The following is a 22795-nucleotide window of genomic DNA, read 5'->3' as shown; positions in this document are numbered from 1 at the left end:
CACATTACTATAACTCCCCTCTTCCATTCAGTAACAAGCAACATGCAACTGGAACGTTTATTAATGCTCCACTATGAGCAAAGCTGTAACACCAACGTATACTCTCGTAACGCACAATCCTCTAAGCACCACTTAGTGAGTTGTAGAAAGACTCTTTTGCTTCTAATATGACCCTGCAGCATTCGCCTTTAGTACGAGTAGACCGTCCCAGTACTGAAATAAAGTAGAGAGCTTGCTAATATTCTGAGAGTTTGGACTCATAATCTACTTCCCTGAAACACCTGTTATTTTAGGTGACCCATCTTACTGTGCAGTACGTATTTGAAGTACGCAGTTCATGTTTGCTAAAGCAAATCACTGATGGTATGTATTTGAAGTATCAGGAGTGGAAAGTGAATAGTTCATAGAAGACCCTGCAATTTACAAATTCCAGTTTTCAGATATTTCTTTGTTCATATAACAGTAAGAAAAATAGATGGTAGCTTTAGTAGTAGCATGCTTCTCTCTCAGATTGGTGGTGTTATCAAGATATGGGCAGTGTGACCTAGTAGGCTATTCTTCTGTCATCTCCTTGCGAATAACAGTTGCCAAACTCTGCTAAACTGTAACTCCTCTTCTTTCTTGTTGAATCATTTGTCATAGAGATAAACATGATACTGGCAGGTGGCAGCTAAGACCGAGGTTTCCTCAAATTTTATTTCTTGATTGAGGAAACGACAAGTATGCTTATGTTCATTTAGCCTGGTGTTAATGCAGCATTTGTTAGTCTCGATATAAACCATACCTCATAAACAGGTAAAATGGTACACACCTCTACTGAAGAGAGCATCCCAAGAGTCCTTAGCGAAGCATAACTACTAGGATATTTTACTTGTAGTTTTAAAGGTGGCTTTGGTGTTGTGATGCTTCACAACAATCCTACTCGTAATCGTTGCGATGTGTGATAGGAATACCTTTCTTTCATATGCCATGTACTGTTTCCCCTTGGATTGCAGGCAATGCTTAACAGTCTTCTTGATCTCATTTTTGCTCTATCTATTGGCTTGTATAGCTGAAAAGAGATGCTCCTCTTCACTCTGGTACAGATTGGTTGACACATATTCTTGGCTCACTCAAACAGAGTCCTCGTCATCACCTATTTCTGTTTAGGATCATGGTTGGAGTCCTTTTAGATACAGAGGTCAGTGTGTTGCTGGTGTGCTGTACATTTTGCCGGCTAGATGTTGGACCCTCCTCAGAATCAATGCAAAGAATGGGAGTTCCCCTTCCTCACAGGTGTGAAGTAACTGAATTTTGCGTAGGTAGTGTTGAAATGCAGAGAAACTTGAGGAGTGTTTCTTCATGATGAGGCCATAGGTTGAAAATTTTATCCACATTATGGTACCATTTGCTGGGCTTGTGTACCGTCATCTCCAGTGGAGAAATTGGCAGTGTTCAGAAATTAAGGGGCTTCGCATTGAAACTTAATCAGTTTGTTCATAACATTTTCCATTGCACTGGAAGTATGTGGCCAACAATCAATGACTGGAGAATCATGATGTCAGCTGATAAAATAGAATGCTGTAAACCGTGGAACTAGCAAAGTAAATGTTGTGCTAATATTATTGGTTTTATGTCCCACTAACTATTTTTACAGTTTTTGCATGGGCTATTTTTGTGATGATGGTGGTAGTGGTTAAGGATTTTGCTCATTCCACACATAGATGGTGGGATGAGATGTAGAAAGGGTATATTCTTCATTGGATCTGATTTTTCCTTAGGATATTGTAAAATATTAGAAGTCACAATATCTTTCATACTTTCTTTAGCTGTTTGCCTGAAGATCAAGAAAATTTGCAGAACTAATGAGTCACCAACAACTCATGTTCATTTTTATATTTGTTTTCCTTGCAGAACAATGGCACTGGGTGATGGATTGGGAAGATCTTATCCCTGTGTACTCAATGGCTTCCCTTTTAGAACGATTCTTTTTCCCCAAGTGGCTCCAGATTTTGACCATGTGGCTCAACCATTCTCCAAATTATGATGAAATCACCAATTGGTACGTGGGCTGGAAAGGAATGGTTTCTGAGAATTTATTGGCTCAGCCTGCTGTTAAAGGTAAATCTATCATAACTGTGTCAAGACTGGGCTTACACCCACTAATTTTGGTACAGTCATTGGTTCATACATCACAGTAGAAGTCCACTATAGCGAGTATGGCATATAGCGAGAACTCCGTTGTAACGACAGATTTTTCTGTCCCTTGAAAAATTCCTATATCAAACTGTATATTATCCTTCAGTTACAATGAGAATCCTATCACTGATGCAACCTTTATTATGAGCAATTAAGTGTATGTTATTATTTCCGTTATCGATATTTATCCACTCCAACGATTACAATGAATAGTTTTGGCGCTCTGTGCACTAGCAAGCTCTCTTGCTGACATTCAAACTCAAGGGGAATGTCAGAGTCAATTAATAATACTCATTGACTGTTGTTCTGTAAACACAATTTGAAAATAAAAGAGAGCGTGTATCCGTAATAAATGCGTAAGTAACGTGGCCGATAGTAGTAGTTAACTCGTTAGAAATAAAGGCTGAAGTGAATGATCGATTAATTTAATGTTATGTACCAAATTTAAGTAAGAATGTGATCCATCCACTGGGACATATTAAATATCAACAATGTATTAACATGTGTGTAAAACACCAGATAACAAATATAAAACATTTGCACTGGGTTCCATAAAAGTATCAGCATATTATTTGCAGATCACACTCTTTCTATAATAAATGTCAGCTGAAGCCTTATATTTTGGACCAGTAGGTTATTAAACATTGTTTCCTGGTCACACTCTTTGACCATGAATTATTTGAAGGTTAATCTCAGCCATGTGCGAGAGGATTACTTTGACCATCATCTCGAATGCGACAACACTTTGATCGACTCGAGTTGAAACTCAAAGGTGTGTTTGGTGCGAGTTTCAACATACACGCCAATGTTGAAAGATGTGGATGCCTGTCCACTTCCTGGCTTTTAATTTTGTCTTCATTAGTAAGCGATATCACAACTTTTTCAGTATCTATAACTGGGCTGCACAATATGACCATGCTAGTGAACTTCACACGATTATGTCCCTCATCCGTACATAGGCTATTATGTGAAATATAAGCACAAACAGGCTTTCTAGATTATTCAGCAATATCATTGAAAACCGGACAGCAAAATTGAACTTTCCTGAGGCTAACGGCTTTCTTCCCGAAGGTATAATTTACCCTGTTCAGTTCAGGAATTCTCATTTTCACACAACTTTCTCCAACCAGTCTCCTGTGGTGAGGGCTCTAATCTGTGTTGGAAATCTGTTTCTTTCACAAGGGATGGCAAAGAACATTTTCAGAGCTAAGAAAAATGTGATTGTACAACGTGGTAATTGTGAAGATCTGCGACGCGCTGAGTGAGGTTTTTTTTGTATAGATTTAAGTTAATACGACGTGAATCGGGACTTTGAATTTACGATGTGCTAAGCAAGAAGTCGTTTTAATGAGGAAATCCCTAACAAGGTTTCACTGTATTTTCTTGCGTCTGGTTAAATTTAGGAAAGGCGATTCCCATGTAAATTTATAGTGAAAAGTTTATCATTACTCTACTGGCGCTTGAAATATATTTTTATGATGCAAATAAGGTTAAGTTAGGTTAGATGAAGCTGTTTGAATAAGAAAACTGAAACGTTTGCCACAGAAGACACTGGAGTGATACTACTCCAATTTTTGGAATGAAATTAAACATACACGTTCATGTTGTCTCAGAATTAGAAAAGTAACTAACGAGTAAGCCGTCGTATGGAAATCCGTGAAAACGCAAGTTTTAAACAAACTGACTGCCGTTACATACCGATTTTAATGCATGTGGGAACTCTACCGACTTTTTACGAAAAATCGGATATAATGACAATCCGCTATAGTGAGTAAATTTTCTCCGGTATGAATTCTTGCTATAACGGACTTCTGCTGTATTTTGATACAAAGTACAAATTCAAACAAAGAATTTGAGACAAGTGTATGTAATAAAATTAAGAAATTAATAACACATCGAAAACTTAATGGACTGTTTACTTAACTTTAACCTTTTAACCACGAGGAAAGCAATGGGAAACTATCTCACTCCTCATTTCCCTGGTACGCCTCTTCAGTGATGCCTAGGCCATCTATGACAGCTGATGGCAGAGATGTGGAGGATACAACCAGCCTTAGGGTTGTCGATTGAACATACATAACCATGCTTCAGATTTTTCAGGATAGTTCTAATACGTCATGTCAGTAATATTTTGTAACTCTTTACTTTAAAATCCTCTCATTGTAACCTTGAATGCTCTCTCCATTTTATTTTCAGAACAGTTTCGTAAAGCTTTAGAAGTGATGAACAGAGCTGTAACAACGCCTGGTCAACCTTTATCCCAGCAGCCTGGAGCTGTTGAGTCTGTATCATATCTGACAAATATCGAACAGGCTTCTCATGCTCAGAGAAACAAAGAGCGAGAATCTCGTTTTGAGGTGAGTTTATATTTATGTACACGTTATAAAAAGCAGATTTTTGTGTGTTTGATTTTTTTTTCTTTCTAACATTCCATTTGAATTAAAAGATTTATCGGGTATAGTATTTTGGAACCAATTTCCTTATACTAATCAGACAAGACAGGTCAGTATCAGAAGAGGCAGCTATAGAAAAGGAGACGAGGACAAACATGAAAACACAAAAGGACAAGGATATCTCCATATCTTCATATACTGTCGTCTCCAAATAGATAAGCTCTCCCCTCATCAATCCCAGTTCTTCTACATCCAATTTTTCTCAGCTTCGACAAGCTTGTTTCTGCTTCCCAGCTTGATCAGGACCATGGGCTTCAATACTCTTGGAGGGGCATCTTGACAGATCTTCAGTTTTGATGTGGGCAGCATAGGATAAGGAGAAGAAAGCTGGATAATCACAGGAAAAGGGAAGAGACTAAAAGATAAAGATGAATGCTGGTGATAAAAGACTAGGACAAACATCATGATCATCATCAACATCATCATCATTGATACATGACTCCATTAGGCTCGGTGTGGGAATGAAGTTGACTCGTGCATAATCTTCTATCGAGCCACCACTTATCTTCATGTATCTTCTCCTATTTTAGGCACTTGGCCAGATCTTTTTCTGTCGGCTTCATCTGTCCATCTCTAGATGTGCCTAGTAATCGTTTTTTTTTTTTTTTCAGTAATCTTTCAAAGTAAGGCATGGGCAGTCATTGATTCCATTCTCATAATTTGGCCAAAGTATTTTAGTATTCTAGAATATCAAGTAAGCACATGTTGTTGTAGCTCTAGTTGGAAGCAGACTGATTCATTTCTAATTTTGTCATCTCTGGTCTGCTGTATGCTTTTCCGAAGGAATTTCAATTTCTGTTGCTTATAGTCTGCTGTTGTCCCTAGTGGTCAGCATTACAGCTTTCAGTCCTCAGATCAGAACGGATAGCAAGTAGCTCTTATATGGCTTCACCAAAAACCGAAAAAGTAGTAGTAGCAGTTGTTGTTCTTCCCATAAAGTGACACTTCAACTATATTGGGAAGCTTTTATCCCATAATAGTTGGGAAACAGAAATTTTAGAAGGCTGCAGCTGTTTTAACCCTGCTGCTAATTTCATGTGCAACACTGTTGTAGGCCGACTGACCATGTCTGGGTATTTGAAGTTCTGAACCATTTCTTTGTTATGTTGTCCAAATCTCAGTTAGACTGCTTCGCTTCCTCTGCAGACATACTGTTTTTATTTTATTGATTTTAAATCCAAACTTGTTGAGTTCCTCTTTTCTCCAGTTTAGTTATTGTTGTACCTCATCATTAGGGCCTGGATTCTGATGTAATTACATATTACATTCCTTTACTTGTGGACAACTGAAAATGAAAAATGGTGGTGAATTGTGGTTCTGATACTGCTGTGTTTCATTTTACATATTTTTACACATTCTTAGTAAATTACATATCTTTGCATACAATATTATATGAAAATGTAACATTTTTGTATATATCTACGTAGTTTTTAAAAACATTAAAAAATTGTGTCAGCTCATTTTATTTTCTGACTATAGTAAAATAACTGGCAAATTTCATCTCATATGGAATATATAAAAATTGATAAATTTGGCATTAAAGTTCCTATAAAATTAGGATTTTTAATCCTTTGTCTGTGAAATGCAGAAGATCTGGGTGCCTCAACTGCGTAAAACACTAATTCTTCCTCAGAATCTTAGATGGCTAGGTGCCTTTCATTGGTCAGAGTTTCTAACAAACTCCATGCAGTCTTGAAATTAAATATAGGTTATTCAAGCTCTCTATCTGTTTGCAAGATCATTAGTGGCGAGCAAGAAGAGCCCCCGGAAGATATTTCACTCAGGTGGTTTTATCTTTTAAAATAACACCGGTGACTTCCTGCAATGTTGAACGGTCCTTCTCCGCCTACAAGAAAATTTTATCAGATCAGCGCCAAAACATCGCAATAAAAAACATGGACAAGGACTTGGTGACACTCTATGCATCACTATAAAAAGAAGTTACCCTACTATTTATATTACGGTACTTAACAAGGTTTAAAGATAGATTCTGTATTAACTTTATTTAGTAACATTTACTTATTTCATTTTCAGGGCATGAGGCCAACAGGACAAAAGTTGAAAACTAGAAAAGCGGCTGGAATTGATCAGATTTCTGGGGATATACTAAAGACAATGGGTTGGGATATAGTACCATATCTGAAGTACTTATTTGATTATTGTTTGGTCGGAGGAGCTATACCAGATGAATGGAGAGTTGCTATAGTAGCCCCTGTGTATAAAGGAAAGGGTGATAGACATAAAGCTGAAAATTACAGGCCAGTAAGTTTGACATGCATTGTATGTAAGCTTTGGGAAGGCATTCTTTCTGATTATATTAGACATGTTTGTGAAATTAATAACTGGTTCGATAGAAGGCAATTCGGTTTTAGGAAAGATTATTCCACTGAAGCTCAACTTGTAGGATTCCAGCAAGATATAGCAGATATCTTGGATTCTGGAGGTCAAATGGACTGTATCGCGATTGACCTGTCTAAAGCATTTGATAGGGTGGATCATGGGAGACTACTGGCAAAAATGAGTGCAATTGGACTAGACAAAAGAGTGACTGAATGGGTTGCTATATTTCTAGAAAATAGATCTCAGAGAGTTAGAGTAGGTGAAGTTTTGTCTGACCCTGTAATAGTTGAGAGGGGAGTTCCTCAGGGCAGTGTTATCGGACCTTTATGTTTTCTTATATATATAAATGATATGAGTAAAGGAGTGGAATCGGAGGTAAGGCTTTTTGCGGATGATGTTATTCTCTATAGAGTGATAAATAAGTTACAAGATTGTGAGCAACGGCAACGTGATCTCGAAAATGTTGTGAGATGGACAGCAGGTAATGGTATGTTGATAAACGGGGTTAAAAGTCAGGTTGTGAGTTTCACAAATAGGAAAAGTCCTCTCAGTTTTAATTACTGCGTTGATGGGGTGAAAGTTCCTTTTGGGGATCATTGTAAGTATCTAGGTGTTAATATAAGGAAAGATCTTCATTGGGGTAATCACATAAATGGGATTGTAAATAAAGGGTACCAATCTCTGCACATGGTTATGAGGGTGTTTAGGGGTTGTAGTAAGGATGTAAAGGAGAGGGCATATAAGTCTCTGGTAAGACCCCAACTAGAGTATGGTTCCAGTGTATGGGACCCTCACCAGGATTACCTGATTCAAGAACTGGAAAAAATCCAAAGAAAAGCAGCTCGATTTGTTCTGAGTGATTTCCGACAAAAGAGTAGCGTTACAAAAATGTTGCAATGTTTGGGTTGGGAAGAATTGAGAGAAAGAAGAAGAGCTGCTCAACTAAGTGGTATGTTCCGAGCTGTCAGCGGAGAGATGGCGTGGAATGACATTAGTAGACGAATTTTGAAAGGCGTTTATAAAAGTAGGAAAGATCACAGTATGAAGATAAAGTTGGAATTCAAGAGGACAAACTGGGGCAAATATTCATTTATAGGAAGGGGAGTTAGGGATTGGAATAACTTACCAAGGGAGATATTCAATAAATTTCCAATTTCTTTGAAATCATTTAGGAAAAGGCTAGGAAAGCAACAGATAGGGAATCTGCCACCTGGGTGACTGCCCTAAATGCAGATCAGTATTGATTGAAGGAAATTAGCTACAACAATACATTATGTAATATATTCTACGATTTACAGTATATAATTTTATTTTTAAATATTTGAAGTATTTTAATTATGCCTTTAATTTGATTATAGAATACTGTCAAAATTAGAATGCAGTAGAGCAACAACAATGACTTTGTCATAAAAGATGAGGTTTTTAAACAATCTTGACTTATATAATGACCATAGGTCATAATAAAAGGAATATACAGTTTTTACATCATGTCCTCGATTGAGGCACAGAAAACATCAAGATGCTGCCTTTAACCTTTCAATACAATCACTGACATTGTGACTTGACCACAGTCCTGTGTCCATTGACCAACATTCCTACAGAAAACTCAATGAGGAAAAGGATTCTCTTTCGGTGGTTTGGTGGGCATATGAACAGCGGCTTTAGCACATACTGAAAGTATCAGTAGTTGGAGTATGCAAGTCAGGCTGTGTAACACCAACTCAAATTCTTTGGACTGTAAGTGCTCCCTCAACTTCATAATTTAAAAACTGCATTAATCTCTCTTGCAGATGTGTTCTTTTTTGGCATAAACAGTTCACTGACAACACAATTCACTAGGAAATGCACAGAGGACCATAGGTAAAAGCAGGCAACCATAACTGTCAGTCAATATTTTCACCTTTGGCACGAAGAGCCTGTATTCAATGGTTGAACTCGACATGGGATTTGTTAAGAGATTCGGTAGTGGGAGTATGGATAGGGATTATGTTTTACAGATAATCTAGATGGGCCTGGATGATGCAGTTTTTATCACCGTATTTGGAGATGAAAATATGCTTCGTTTCCTCTAAACTATTGACTTGTTATTGGAATACCATCCACTAAACATTTTGGTTCCCCTTCTAAATATCCCGTGAGGAATACATACTTGTCGATGTGTAAGAAACTGATTGATTCTTGCTGACCGACGATACAAACTGTACCAAGAATTGGGACTACTGTTCAATATCACATATAAATGGGTCTAATCTGTTGGTAGGGAGTTTTATTGTTGATGTTATATTTGAGATGAAGTTTGAGTTCAAGTTGGATGAAGGCGACATGTTATATTTTGTAGTGTACTTGAGAGTTTCTGTCAATCATTCATGATATCTTCTGGAAACAGCGAGTGCATGTATCAGTGTACTCTTCACAACTCTCTACATCTGCCGAGTATTTGTTATGATTCCGTAAATCATGAATTACATCTTTGACAGCCATTACATGGTTCATAGTATCCTCTAAGTGTGTTTATGGTGCTGTAAATGTACCAGAGAAGTTGATTCATGGAATTTTTATATATCAGTCCAGAACCACATAGCATTACAACGTAATTTTAGTATTCTAGAATATCAAGTAAGGTCATTTGCGACCGGGCGAGTTGGCCGTGCAGTTAGGGGCGCGCGGCTGTGAGCTTGCATCCGGGAGATAGTGGGTTCGAATCCCGCTGTCGGCAGCCCTGAAGATGGTTTTCCTTGGTTTCCCATTTTCACACCAGGCAAATGCTGGGACTGTACGTTAATTAAGGCCACGGACACTTCCTTCCAACTCCTAGGCCTTTCCTATCCCATCGTCGCCATAAGACCTATCTCTATCTGTGTTAGTGTGATGTAAAGCCACTAGCAAAAAAAAAAAGATATGTGCGTTTCAGAAAATGTAACGATTCTGTCATTGTGGAAAATTGTTTTAAAATATCAAAGTGGGGAAGTATGATGATTAGTAAATCCTGCCAGCAGAAGACTTTGATCATGGGACAACAGTAGAAGTTGATCACTCTAGTCCACAACATGACATCACAAACAATGAGTACAGTCACAAGATATTTGTTACTTAAAATGTTCAGTCTTAATTTCTGGAGAATTGAATCAGAGTTTTCTTAACATTTTCCATCCCACACCCAAATTAACTTGGAACTTCACATTTTCCACCGTCTCAAATACGAGTTACATGGATTTCAAATGTTACATACACTTTCTCCCAGTCCTGAGTTTAGTTTAACACTGCTGTTCCATTGTTCAACACAAGGTGGTATCATCTAACAGTGCCATGTGATTAATAATAATAATAATAATAATAATAATAATAATAATAATAATAATGTGCCGGGCATGACGTTAAACTGCGTCCACAAACTGAGTGACCACCGGTATAATTAGTCCTCCTCTACCAAGTGCCAACGGCCTCTTCGGAGGGCGGATGAGCGGGTAGAGGTTCAGGGCACTCTCTTGTCCTTGGGGTGGGAAACTGCCCCTAAAGGCGGAAGAGCCACTAGATGGCCAACGGCATAGGATAATAATAAGTCCAGTAGTGTCTGTTCACCTATTTGGTGCGACAACTAGTCAGCGTCTGTACTCCGAGTCGGAGCAGCTGCCTCAGAAAACCTTCAGAAACTCACCCACCTGATTGTACTCAGATCCCTCGGGATCAACCCAGTCGCTTGAGAACAAGCACACCATGATTCGTGCAAGTAAGAACAACATTACTCCAGGTGGTAACCAATCCACCTGCCAACTGAAAACAAAGGCGGCAACCAGCCACTCGGATTCTGGAGGAGCCGGGCTGACACGAAAGAGAGAGTCGGAGCTCTCTGGCAAACTTCCCACTAAAACGCCCTTCTACATCGGCACGCTAAACATAAACACACTCCTGCAAGTAGGCAAACTTCTCAGATTAACATCAGAATTAAATCAGCAAAAAATCCAGCTACTCGCCGTACAAGAGACCAGACTCACTGAGTCGGAGACATCAGAATATGGTAACTACTGCATTTTCAAGAGCAAAACTACACGAACAGTAGGAAAAGCCACACCAATGTTAGGCATGGCCTTTTTCGTACACAAAAAGATTGTGAACTCTGTAGAAGAGGTCACACCCATAAACAACAGACTAATGACCTTGCGACTTCGCTGTGCAAATCACCACTTCACCTTTGTAAATGCCCACGCACCCACCAACGACTGCAAAGATCAGAAACAAACAGAAAACTTCTGGAACAAACTTGAAACCACACTCGTCAAAATACCTGAAAAAGACACAATCATTCTCCTCGGCGATTTCAACGGTAAAACTCCTAAAGAAAAGTGCTACAGAAAAACTGCAGGAAGATTCTCAGCACACGAAAAGACCAACACAAACGGCAAACGCCTCATCGAGCTCTGTCAACAACACGACCTGAAAATCATGTCAACATCCCTACAGAAAAACCCCAATAAGCTCTTCACATGAGAATCACCCAACACCTGCTGCGGCAAACAACAGATTAATCATGTTGCCATCTCCTTCCCGGCACAAAAAGACGTACACAACGTCCAAGTCCGCAGAGGAGCCAACATTGACTCGGACCATCATCTAACGAGAATCAAATTGAAATTTACCCCAAAACGCTTCTACCAGAAATCCAAGGCAAACAAAAAATTGGACACAACACAAATAAAAACATCAAATCTCAGGGAAACATGGGAAAAAATCCCAGCCAAAACTTGGAACGAATTCCACATCCACATCTGCACATCCACTGCATACCTATTGGGCCTAGAGGCTTAATTATGTCCACATTGAACTTATCAACACCTGCTAATTGATTGTTCTTTCTACTTCCAACCATGAAACATCCTACACTTTATTCCTAGTAAGTTGGCAATCATTCCTTCCACCTACCACTCAATTGTTGGTGAAATAACTTTTGTTGAGCGGGGTATCAAAGTATATTTGGAATTCTCCTAATATCATATCTGTATTATTCTCTATTTCACCATCATAACATTGAATAGGAAAATACAAAAGGAGAAAATGAACCCACTGTGTCAATATAAGTAATGGAAAGGAACTAACAAGTCAAAAATCAAGATACATAGAGAGTTAGGACATGAATAGCAACACACGAATTGATAGACACAATGACAAATCAGAATCAGAAAAGAAAGCAATAGAAAAAGAAACACTAAAGGAAAAGGATAAGGACAATCCCAAAATCTTCATACATTGCCTTCTTCAAATAGATAGGCTCTTTTCTCATCTATCCCCGTTCTTCTACATCTTCTACTTGGCAAGACATTGCAGCATGGTGACTGAAAATTTCTGAATGTTCACTGTGCAGTTGTAATAATGTGACCAGTTGCTAGGTATTTTTTACATCTTTTTAAAAATTTATTTTAATGTGCAGTGCATGTAATATTTTGCTCATTATTATTGTGATGTATTTGTAGTTTTTTAATATGTTTGTGTTTCTGGTTATAGCTCCTTGCTGAAGCTGTGCTTACTGCTCGACAAATTCCCCAAGGCTTCAAGGAATTGATTCAGAAACGTTGTGAAGAACGTGGTATTGTGTTTGTACCCTTGCCAAATCGATATCGTGAAGGGAAGCAGATATATCGCTGTGGGAAAGTACAGATTTATATTGATAGAAGTGTGATATTTGTGACTGAAAATGGTACTGTCTGGAATCCCTTGTCTTTGAATGCTGTGCTGGACATGGCAGTGTAAATTCCATTCTGCTTGTAGTTATTCTCGTAATGTTATCCTAGTTGTCATCAACTCGACAATACTACAGGTAGTTTCTCTTTAATAGACTGTCTTAAATGCACTAGGGATTTAGTTCATTTCCTCTGGTAACATTAAAGGGTACTTGAGGAAGAATTGATGATAAAAGTCTGAATTACTCTACAGTATACAAATAAAATTAAGCTCTCAGGGGAGCTTTAGGCAGTTCATATTGAATGAGTAAAATTTGTAAAATAGTTTGATTTAAAATTAATTGGATTCACTTGACTTTTATATCATATAACTGTAAACTGATTGTATGTTTTATAAATGTACAAATCTGTTGTATCACATGTATGAAGAAGTGTTCTCATGTAAATACATAGTTGCAATTTTTAGTTTGTCATACATTTAATTGTAAAACTTACCTTTTTCCCAAAAAAATTCTCAGGAATAGGTGTATTATGAATTCTGCCTTGTTGCTGCTGCTTTGGTCATCAGTCCATAGACTGGTTTGATGCAGCTATCTATGCCCCGCTATCCTATGTTAACCTTTTCATTTCTACATAATTACCTACATCTACTCTCTTCAGTTTGTTATATTTATACCTTGGTTTACCCCATCCCTCAAAAACTAACTGAACAAGATCGGGGTGTCTTAAGATGTGCCCTATCATTCTGTCTCTTCTTCTGATCAAATTTCACCAAATTGTTCTCCTCTCACCAATTCGATTCACTATCTTTTCATTTGTGATTTGATCTACCCATCTCACCTTCAGCATTCTTCTCTAACACCACAATTCAGAAGCTTTTATTCTCTTCCTTTCTGAGCTCGTTATCGTCCATGTTTCACTTCCATACAATGCCACGCTCCAGAAGAAAGTCTTCAAAAACATCTTTCTAATTCCTATATCAATGTTCGAGGTGAACAAATGTATTTTCTTAAGAAAGGCCGTTCTTACTTGTGCTAGTCTGCATTTTATGTCCTCCTTACTTCTGCCATATTAGTTATTCTACTGCCCAAGTAATATTAATTTACTTCCTATAAGACTTCATTTCCCAAACTAATATTTCCTCCATAACCAGACTTCATTCAACTGCACTCCATTACCTTTGTTTTGAATATATGTATTTTCATCTTGTACTCCTTACCTAAGACTGTGTCCATACCATTGAGCAATTTCTCCAGATCTTCTGCAGACTCAAATAGAATAACAATATCATTGGCAAATCTCAGAATTTTGATTTTTTCTCCTTGGATTGTGATTCCTTTTTCAAATTCCTATTTTATTTCCTATATCGCTTATTTTATGTAAACATTGAAAAGGAGAGGGGACAAACTGTAGCCTTGCCTCACTCCTTTCTGGATTGCTGCTGCTTTTTCATAGCCTTTGATTCTTATCACTGCAGACTGATTTTTCTACAGATTTTAGATAATTCTTCTTTCTCGCTATCTAATCCTGATCACCTTCAAAATCTCAACTAGCTTGGTCCAATCAGCATTATTGAATGCCTTTTCTTGATCTACAAATGTCATGTACGTAGCCTTGTCTTTCTTATTTTGATCCTCTAAGATCAGACATGAAGTCAGAATTGCTTCACGTGTTCCTACATTTCTTCTGAAGCCAAACTGATCTTCTTCCAACTCATTTTCAACTTGTCTTTCCATTCTTCTGTAAATAATTTGTGTTAAAATACTAAGGTACTAAACTAATGGTGCGATAGTTTTCACACTAGTCAGCACCTGATTTCTTGGGATATAACAACATTCTGTCTAAAATTGGATGGCACTTCTCCTGTATCATACATCTTACACACTAAATGGAATAACCTCCCCATGCTGGTGTCTCCTAAGGCAGTCAGTAATTCTGAGGATATGTCATCAATTCCATGTGCCTTGTTCCTATTTAGGTCTCTCAAGGCTCTGTCGAATTCTGACCTCAAAATTAGGTCTCCCATTTCATCAGCATGAACAGATTCTTCTTGTTCCAGAGTGTTATCATCTAGTTCTTTTCCTTGATACAATTGTTGAATATGTTCCTGCCATCGTTCTGCCTTGTCTTTTTTCTGTAGAAGTGGTTTTCCATCTGAGCTCTTAATACTTATACACCTAGTTTTCCTTTCTCCAAAGGTTTCCTTCTTTTCCTGTATGCAGTCATACAACCTTCAACATCTTGCACATCTCTTTTAGCTATTCTTCTTTAGCTGACCTGCACTTTCTATCGAACCCCACTGTCGGCAGCCCTGAAGATGGTTTTCCTATCTACTTCATTCTCTAATAGCTTGTATTCTTGTCTCCCCTTCTCATTTTTTAAATTCTTGTATTTTTGCTGTTCATCAATTAGGTCTAATATCTCCCGAATTATCCACTGATTCTTACTTGATCTTACCTTTCTTTCTAACTTTCTTCAGCAGCCATACTGATCTCATTCTTTACGACTGTCCACTCTTCATCTATTATGTTTCGTTCAGGCTTTTCATTTAGTCTTTGTGCAACATGTTCCTTGAAACAAACCCCCACACTCTTTTCTTTCAACTTATCCAGGTCCCATCTTTTTGCATTCTATCCTTTCTTCAATTTCTTCAACTTCAGATGACATTTCATGACCACCACGTTGTGGTCAGAGTCCATGTCTGCTCCTGGGAACGTCTTGCAATCCAACAACTGGTTTCTGAATCTCTGCCTAATCATAATTAAGTCTATTTGATACCTTCCTGTGTCTCCAGTCTTGTTCACGTTTACAGCCTTTGTTTGTGGTATTTGAACCAAGTATTAGCAAGGATTAAATTATTATTGGTGCAGAATTCAACCAGCCGACTTCCTCTTTCATTCCTTCATCCCAGTCCGAATTCTCCTACGGCAATATCTTCTCTTCTTTGGCTTACCACTGAATTCCAGTCTCCCATCACAATTAGATTCTCGTCTCCTTTTACATATTATATTAAAGTCTTGTATCTCTTCATATATACTTTTGATTTCTTCATCATCTGCTGAACTAGTAGGAATATAGACCTTCACTATTGTGGTGGGCATTGGTTTGGTGTCTATCTTGACAACAAAAATTCGTTCACTATGCTGATCATAGTAGCTTAACCACTGCCCCATTTTCTTATTCATTTATTAAACCAACTGTTGCATTTTCCAGGTTTAATTTTGTTCTGATAATTGTATAGTTCCCTGGCCAAAAATCCTGCTCTTCCTACCAACGTACTTCACTTATACCAACTACATCTAATTTTAGTCTATGCAGTTCTCTCTTCAGATTCTCTAACTTACCACAACGATTCAAACTCGTAACATTCCATGCTCCGACTTGCAGAATGTCAGTATTCATCTTTCTGATGTTCGCTCCCTTCTGTGTAGTGCCCACCCGGAGATCTGAATGGGGGACTTTTTTACCTCTGGAATATTTTACTGGGGAGGAAGCCATCATCAGTACATAATTTTTTCATGCAAAGAGAGCTGCATGTCCTAGAGAGTTGGTTACATTTGTAGTTTCCCATTGCTTTCATCCATCAACACAGCTAAGCCATATCAGTATGGCCGTATCAAGGCCATATCAGTCAATCATCCAGACTGTCACCCTTTCGATGAAACATTCGTTAATCTGATCTCTCGACAGATACCGCTCCAGTATGGTTGCACCTATGGTTCGGCTGTCTGCTTCATTGGGGCGCGCAAACCTCCCCATCGTAGGAAGGTCACAGGGGAGGGAATTCTGCCTTACGCATTCTTAAAACCTCTCAAAAGATAATTAAATTTTACTGGTATATATTGCATTATCTCAATAATGGTTGTGAGGAAAGTTCCTTTTGCATCTTGGTTACTTTTTTGGATTAATATTACGTATACTATGTAACTGTGTAGAACATAGTATAAGGTTTGTGGTTCTATGTCAGAATAATTGAAACTCATGGTAAGAACTTGTTTCACTGAAAATGTCTTGATCTAATTTGCTTACTTGGGTGTTCTCTTACACATTGCTGATGTCAAATATTTAGTTTCTTAATGGTAGTGTCAAACTGCACATTGCTACAACTCGAGACGTCATCTAGTCATTTGGTTAGGAATTGATCATCACCCTAATGACAGAGAACATATCAAATAATTTAATGTGTTCTACCACAGAAAGCCAAAGAAGCCCTAAAGCATGATTTTCATTACAGATGGCATCCTTCTGCAAGACAGGGTTATGAAAACTAGTTATGGCATTTTAATAATGGTGAAAAAACACCTGAAAAAGTAGTGTAAATTGTGTATATTAGACATAAAATACTTTAAAAAGTATTCTATAATTTAAGTAGACATTTCAAACTTGGGTTTGAATATACATCGTGGGGAAAAACCTGTTGAAGCAGAAACCATCTTAAGGCGGGTCTCCACTGATTAACATTTAACATCCAACATGTTAAATTGAACATGTTAGAATTGACATGTATGTTGTAATTGCATCTTCCAATTGACTTTGCATATTAAGTCAGAATGTTGAGGTTAACATTTTTAACATGTTGGCGTGTTTTCTGCTCCAAGTGGAAAACTTGTCAAGTCACTTCATTGTTTGTGAGATGTTGGCACAGCTTCAGCTACTTCCATGCTGTTTCCATACCAACGGATACCTTAAACGACATCTTCCCATGGAAAAATTAGGATTATAGTTACAAGCTACAAATACAGTACGCGCACATATGCCGTTCTCTCTGCTCTATACTAAAATTAATAGTCAAAAATGGAGTGGAGCAAGGAGATCACTCTAGACTTAAATGATATAATAGAATGGCCTTCTTTGTGGGATGTCTCATCAAAGGAATACCGAGATAGAGCGAGGAACGCCAACAGTTTCCATGAACTCAAAATTATCTATAATTGCTCTCGGGAGTTTATGAAAGAAATAACTAGCCTCCCTCCGCTCCCAGTACAGTCGAGATGCAAAAAGTTCAGAAAAGTCAGAAATCGGGGACGGGAGCGGACAAAGTTTATACTGTGTGGAAACACAGAGTTATCCCAAGATGCAGGTGAGGTGGAATAGCTGCTCGTAACTGTGTGTCCTCCTTTCTTATGGTGGGAAGTATTTTTTCCAAAACTACATTAAAATCATGCTCAGACATTCTCAGAAGTCCGGCTCCATAGCTAAATGGTTTACGTGCTGGCCTTTGGTCACAGGAGTCCCAGGTTTGATTCCCGGCAGGTTTGGGAATTTGAACCATAATTGGTTAATTTCACTGGCACGGGGGCTGGGTGTATGTGTCGTCTTCATCATCATTTCATCCTCATCACAACGCACAGGTCGCCTACGGGGCATCAATTCAAAAGACCTGCACCTCGCAAGCCAAACTTGTCCTCGGACACTCCCGGCACTAAAAGCCATACGCCATTTCATTCTCAGAAAGGTTTTAAATTCAAACCTGTCTTCTACTTTTAGCTCATTCAGAATGTCATCCACATTGTGCCTTTTATTGAAATATTGTCGTACCCACATTTTCCTTTCCTTCTTTCTCAAGATCTTGTAAGAAGCAACAGTAACAATAACAAATGCCAAATCCTCTTCACCTGAGTCCATTGTCCTTGTTTGAAAATACAAGACACCACCTGCATGTATTGCCAGAAACTGATATGCTGAACCACCTGTATATAAACAAAGGAAGTCAAGTTTAATAATAATGTTATTTGCTTTACGTCCCACCAACTGCTATTACAGTTTTCGGAGACACCAAGATGCCAGAATTTTGTCCCACAGGAGTTCTTTTATGTGTCAGTAAATCTACCGACATGAGGCTGACATAGGCCTATATGAGCACCTTTAAATACCACCGGACTGAGCCAGTTGGGGTCAGAAGGCCAGCGCCTCAACCGTCTGAGCCACTCAGCCTGGCGTAGTCAAGTTTAACATGTTTATAAATGTGGACACAATATTAAATGAAACTGTATTTAACAGTTAACATGTTGATGGTGTTAACATTTAACAGTTTTAATATTTAACATGTTGTGGTTAAATGTTAATCAGTGGAGACTGGCCTTTACACCTACACTCCAGTTTAAGAACGACTGGGCAACATGAATTTTAAAGATTACACGGAAGGAAACACTACTTGAATGTCATGCATGTTCAAAATATTTGAAGATATCTGGTTCATGCTTTTACTGAAAAGGTAATAAGAAATTACCCTGTGACTAATAATTATTAGAACTGAGATTTCTATGTACTGCAATTACATGTTTTGTTCCTTGCTATCTAGATGCTGGGAAAAGTTATGATGTTCACAAACCACTATGTTAGGGTTATTATAACTGAATTTCATTTTACATATTTTTAAAAATATTTGTAGGTATTCTACATATTTTTAGTGATATTACGAGGGAGAATCAAATGAAAACAGCAATTTATTCTTTTTCACTATTTTAATGCAGAGATGTTTGATTGTACATTGTATTTCTACATAGTCCCCTCCCAGTTCAATGCACTTACGCCATCGGATAGGTAGTGGTTTGATACTGCGTGAGAAAAAATATTTTGGTTGACTCTGTAGCCACTCGTGCACTGCCGATAGGATGTCTTCATCAGACTTGAACTTCTTCCCTCCAAGGTGCTCCTTTAATGGACCAAAGATGTGGAAATGAGATGGTGCCAAATCTGGCGAGTAGGCAGATGTGGGAGGCACTTGAAGCATACGTCATTGATGGTTTTTGTGGCTGCACGAGCAGAATGAGGACAGGTGTTATCATGTTGAAGCAAAACACTGTACTCAGCAATCCCCATTGAATATCAACCAGTTTCAGACCTTCACTGCATAAAAATCAAATAAGCCCATGCTGTTCCTGCTTGGTGCAACAGTGTAGTGGTGTCACCACCTTGAATCACCTGTTACCCACCTCCAATCCCACCTACCAGCACTGCTTCGTACTGCCAGCTCGGAAAGACATAAAGGACTGTGTCTGAAAATTTCCAAATGCCTTGAAGGGAAAAAAGATTTTTAATGGCACTTTTGTGGTTTTCATTTAATTTTCCCTCTTACATAACATTAAATATTTTAGCGATTTTGTTTTCTCAAATTATATAAATTGCTGTGTTGAAGTTTTACACTTAATGTAAGGCTGTTGTCAGTTGCCACAACAGGGGGGATTAAGATAATTATGAGTGACAGATATTTGAAAGGATGACAAGTACAGGTAAAAGTTCCAATTAGCCAATTAATTACTTTAATACTATGCACCGTGTGCTGGTCCTTACATCTTTTATCCCTATTAGAGTATAAAATGCAATAAAAAATTTCAAATTGAACAGCATTCGAAAACAACTTCACATCTCAGATTAAAAGAACAGAGTAAGAATACGCAACAGCTACTTTTAACTGACATGAAAACACGGTGTGAAGTTAATACATTTTCCGCTGATATTTGTAAAGCTTTTGTATTCAGCAACATTCCACTACATAAATTGAATAATCCACATCTGCGCTCGTTTCTTGAAAAGTGTTATGCTAATCAAAGCATACCGGGTGAACCTACCCTCAGGAAGAACTACTTTTTACTGTCACTGCACGCTTCTGTCGTTGATTCGATACGATCTGATATAGGAGGGAACTGTGTATGGATATCGGTAGATGAAACAATCAATTTGTGTGGTCGATACATTGTGAACTTCACAGTGGGTAAATTATGTCCGGAAGAACCCGGCAAACCTCATTTACTTTCGTGCAAAGTGTTAGAAAAACCAACCACGCTACAGTTGTAAGATTTGTTAACGATTCCCTGCAACTTCTGTGGCCTAGTGAATTGGAGAGTGATTGTTACAAAATGCACCTTTTAGTCACAGACGCAGCTTCGTATATGTTGAAAGCTGGTCAGTCTCTTCCAAGTATTTTTTTTTCCAAATCTCATCCATGTCACATGTTTGGCACATGGATTGCATCATATTGCAGAAGAAATACGTACCCTATTTCCATCTGTCAACAAAGTAATTTCAAGTGCAAAACAACTGTTCCTAAGAGCACCGTCTTGTGTACAATTGTACAGCACTCGTCTGTCTCAGTTTTCTCTTCCGCCGGAACCTGTTCTCACAAGAAGGGGAACTTGGTTATCCGCTGTATTGTTCTCCCAGGAGAACTTTAATCAAGTGAAAGATGTACTGTAGTTACAAGTCTTGATGATAGTTATACTGCGTGTGTTTGTGAAGCAAAGTGCGCATTTGAATCTGAAACTGCATATAAAGATATCGGTTTCATCCATGTGCATTATTCATCAATTTCGAAGCGATTAAGGGCCTGGAAACTCATGGTGTACTCCTATACAAATCCCTCCAGTTAATTCAAAACACTTGATCAGTTCTTTAAATGGTGTCCATGGTGACACTGGAGAAAAAGTTAAAAAAGGAAACTCATTGTGGTGTAGGACTCAAACCCAGGACTGAAGAAGATTAAATCCATAAGCAACTACATAAGTGGAATCAGGCAGTCTTTGCCAGAAGAATGTTCCAAGCAGTCAGTGCCAGTGTACAAGTATTGCCCAGTTACGTCCATTGACGTAGAACGATCAGTTTCAGAGTATAAATTAATTATATCCGACAACAGAAAGTCATTGACCCCTAAGAACATTAAAAAACTGTTGATAACCTACTGCCATGCATCATTTTTCAAGGAATGAAACATGTTTGTCAATTTAACACTGAGTTAAAATTAAATAATGTGTTTGGTAAGTATATTTTGTTTTATTTTTAGTGCATATTTTCAACATTTTTAGTGCATATGTGCATGCATATTTTTGGAGTTTTTAGTGCATATGAATCCAGGCCCTAGTAATAAATTATAAAAATCGATTTCAGATACTTATTGACTTGCCCTCATACAAATCACTCAACTGCTACGAGATTTGAAAATGTTGGGTTAAAAGCTCTGTGACCAACCGAGATGTAAAAGGAGAAGGTATAAGAGCTAAGTTTCCACAAGTGAATCGTTTTGTTCTGTCTTTTTTTTCTAAAAGCCCCACAATGAGTGCTATCTTCTGTGTCTGTTAGGTCATCAGCCCAGAGGCTGGTTGGATCCTCAAATAGCACCACCAAAAGTTATGAGGTTATAAGGAAACCGCAAAAACCAATGGCAGCACCAAAATGAGGCATACTAGGCAAGACGAGGAGTGAGGTAGTTTGCCATTGCTTTCCTCACTGGGTCAGAAAGTGCTATTGCAGCACGACTGACCCTATGAGCAACACCTTTCATAACACTCAGATGCACTAGACGTGCTCTGAATGTCATTACTCAGCACCACCCATACCCCAGCAGCTTCCATATTGTCACAGCCATGGATGAGACTGGGACTTTGGTGGAAGCTACACTTTACTCTGGCCTGTGCTAAGAGATGGATACAAAAGTACTGTATCCATCAAGAAATGGCAGCAGGCAAGAGTGCTATCTTATAAACAGCAATTGTCAGAGATACCATTGCCCCCGGAACCAGTGTTAACAAGGTGGGGAACATGGATAGAAGGAGTCAACTTTATAGTGAGCATATAGATGCTATAAAGATTGTTGTAGATACTTTTGATCCTGAAAGTGCTGTATCTATTTGTGAATCACTAACTGCCTTTAGTGACTCCAAAGTGGTCTCCTCAATTGACTACATCAGCGGCAACTTCAGCTGACTTCCTGAGAGCATCAGACATCTAGAAACATCAGGACCACTACTGCAAGATTCTATAGCTGTTGTAGAGGATGCTATTAAAAACTAAGTGCTGTGCATGAGGAAACTGGTGCAAAAGTATTGAGTACATTGCAAAAATAGTTGGAGAGAAATCCTGGTCATTCAGCATTTGACAGCATGTGCTGAATTCTAAATGGAGATGATGTTGATCCACCCAAGGACATTTCTCCAGCATAAATTCCTCTCCTAAAATTTGCCCCACTTACATCATGTGGTGTTGAAAGGTCTTTCTATGCATATAAGAACATCATGAGTGACAAACATCTTTCAATGATGCCAGAGAACATTGAAAAATACTAATTGTTCACTTTGCTACAAAATTTAATGTATAAACATGCTTTGGATGTTGTAACTAAGAAAATGACAAGTTTATATTCGTGTCTGATATATTGAT

At 38.2% G+C, this 22795-nt stretch overlaps 1 protein-coding gene across 1 annotated transcript in view; it reads left to right on the top strand.

Annotated features, from left to right (window-relative positions):
* sip1 (septin interacting protein 1) overlaps window positions 1-13102 on the top strand; it is a 122201-nt gene extending 109099 nt beyond the window's left edge. Inside the window, exons 11-13 of the mRNA XM_067148890.2 lie at window positions 1894-2100; window positions 4375-4535; window positions 12468-13102. Of these exons, the coding sequence (XP_067004991.2) occupies window positions 1894-2100; window positions 4375-4535; window positions 12468-12713 (614 nt within the window). The 3' untranslated portion in view covers window positions 12714-13102. The remainder of the gene's footprint in view (window positions 1-1893; window positions 2101-4374; window positions 4536-12467) is intronic.
* Window positions 13103-22795: the final 9693 nt, after the last annotated feature.

This window comes from Anabrus simplex, chromosome 1, assembly GCF_040414725.1.
Source record: "Anabrus simplex isolate iqAnaSimp1 chromosome 1, ASM4041472v1, whole genome shotgun sequence".
NCBI classification, from domain to species: Eukaryota; Metazoa; Arthropoda; class Insecta; order Orthoptera; family Tettigoniidae; genus Anabrus; species Anabrus simplex.
The sequence above is the reverse complement of the archived record's forward strand: the minus strand, read 5'-3'. Positions and strand labels throughout refer to the sequence as shown.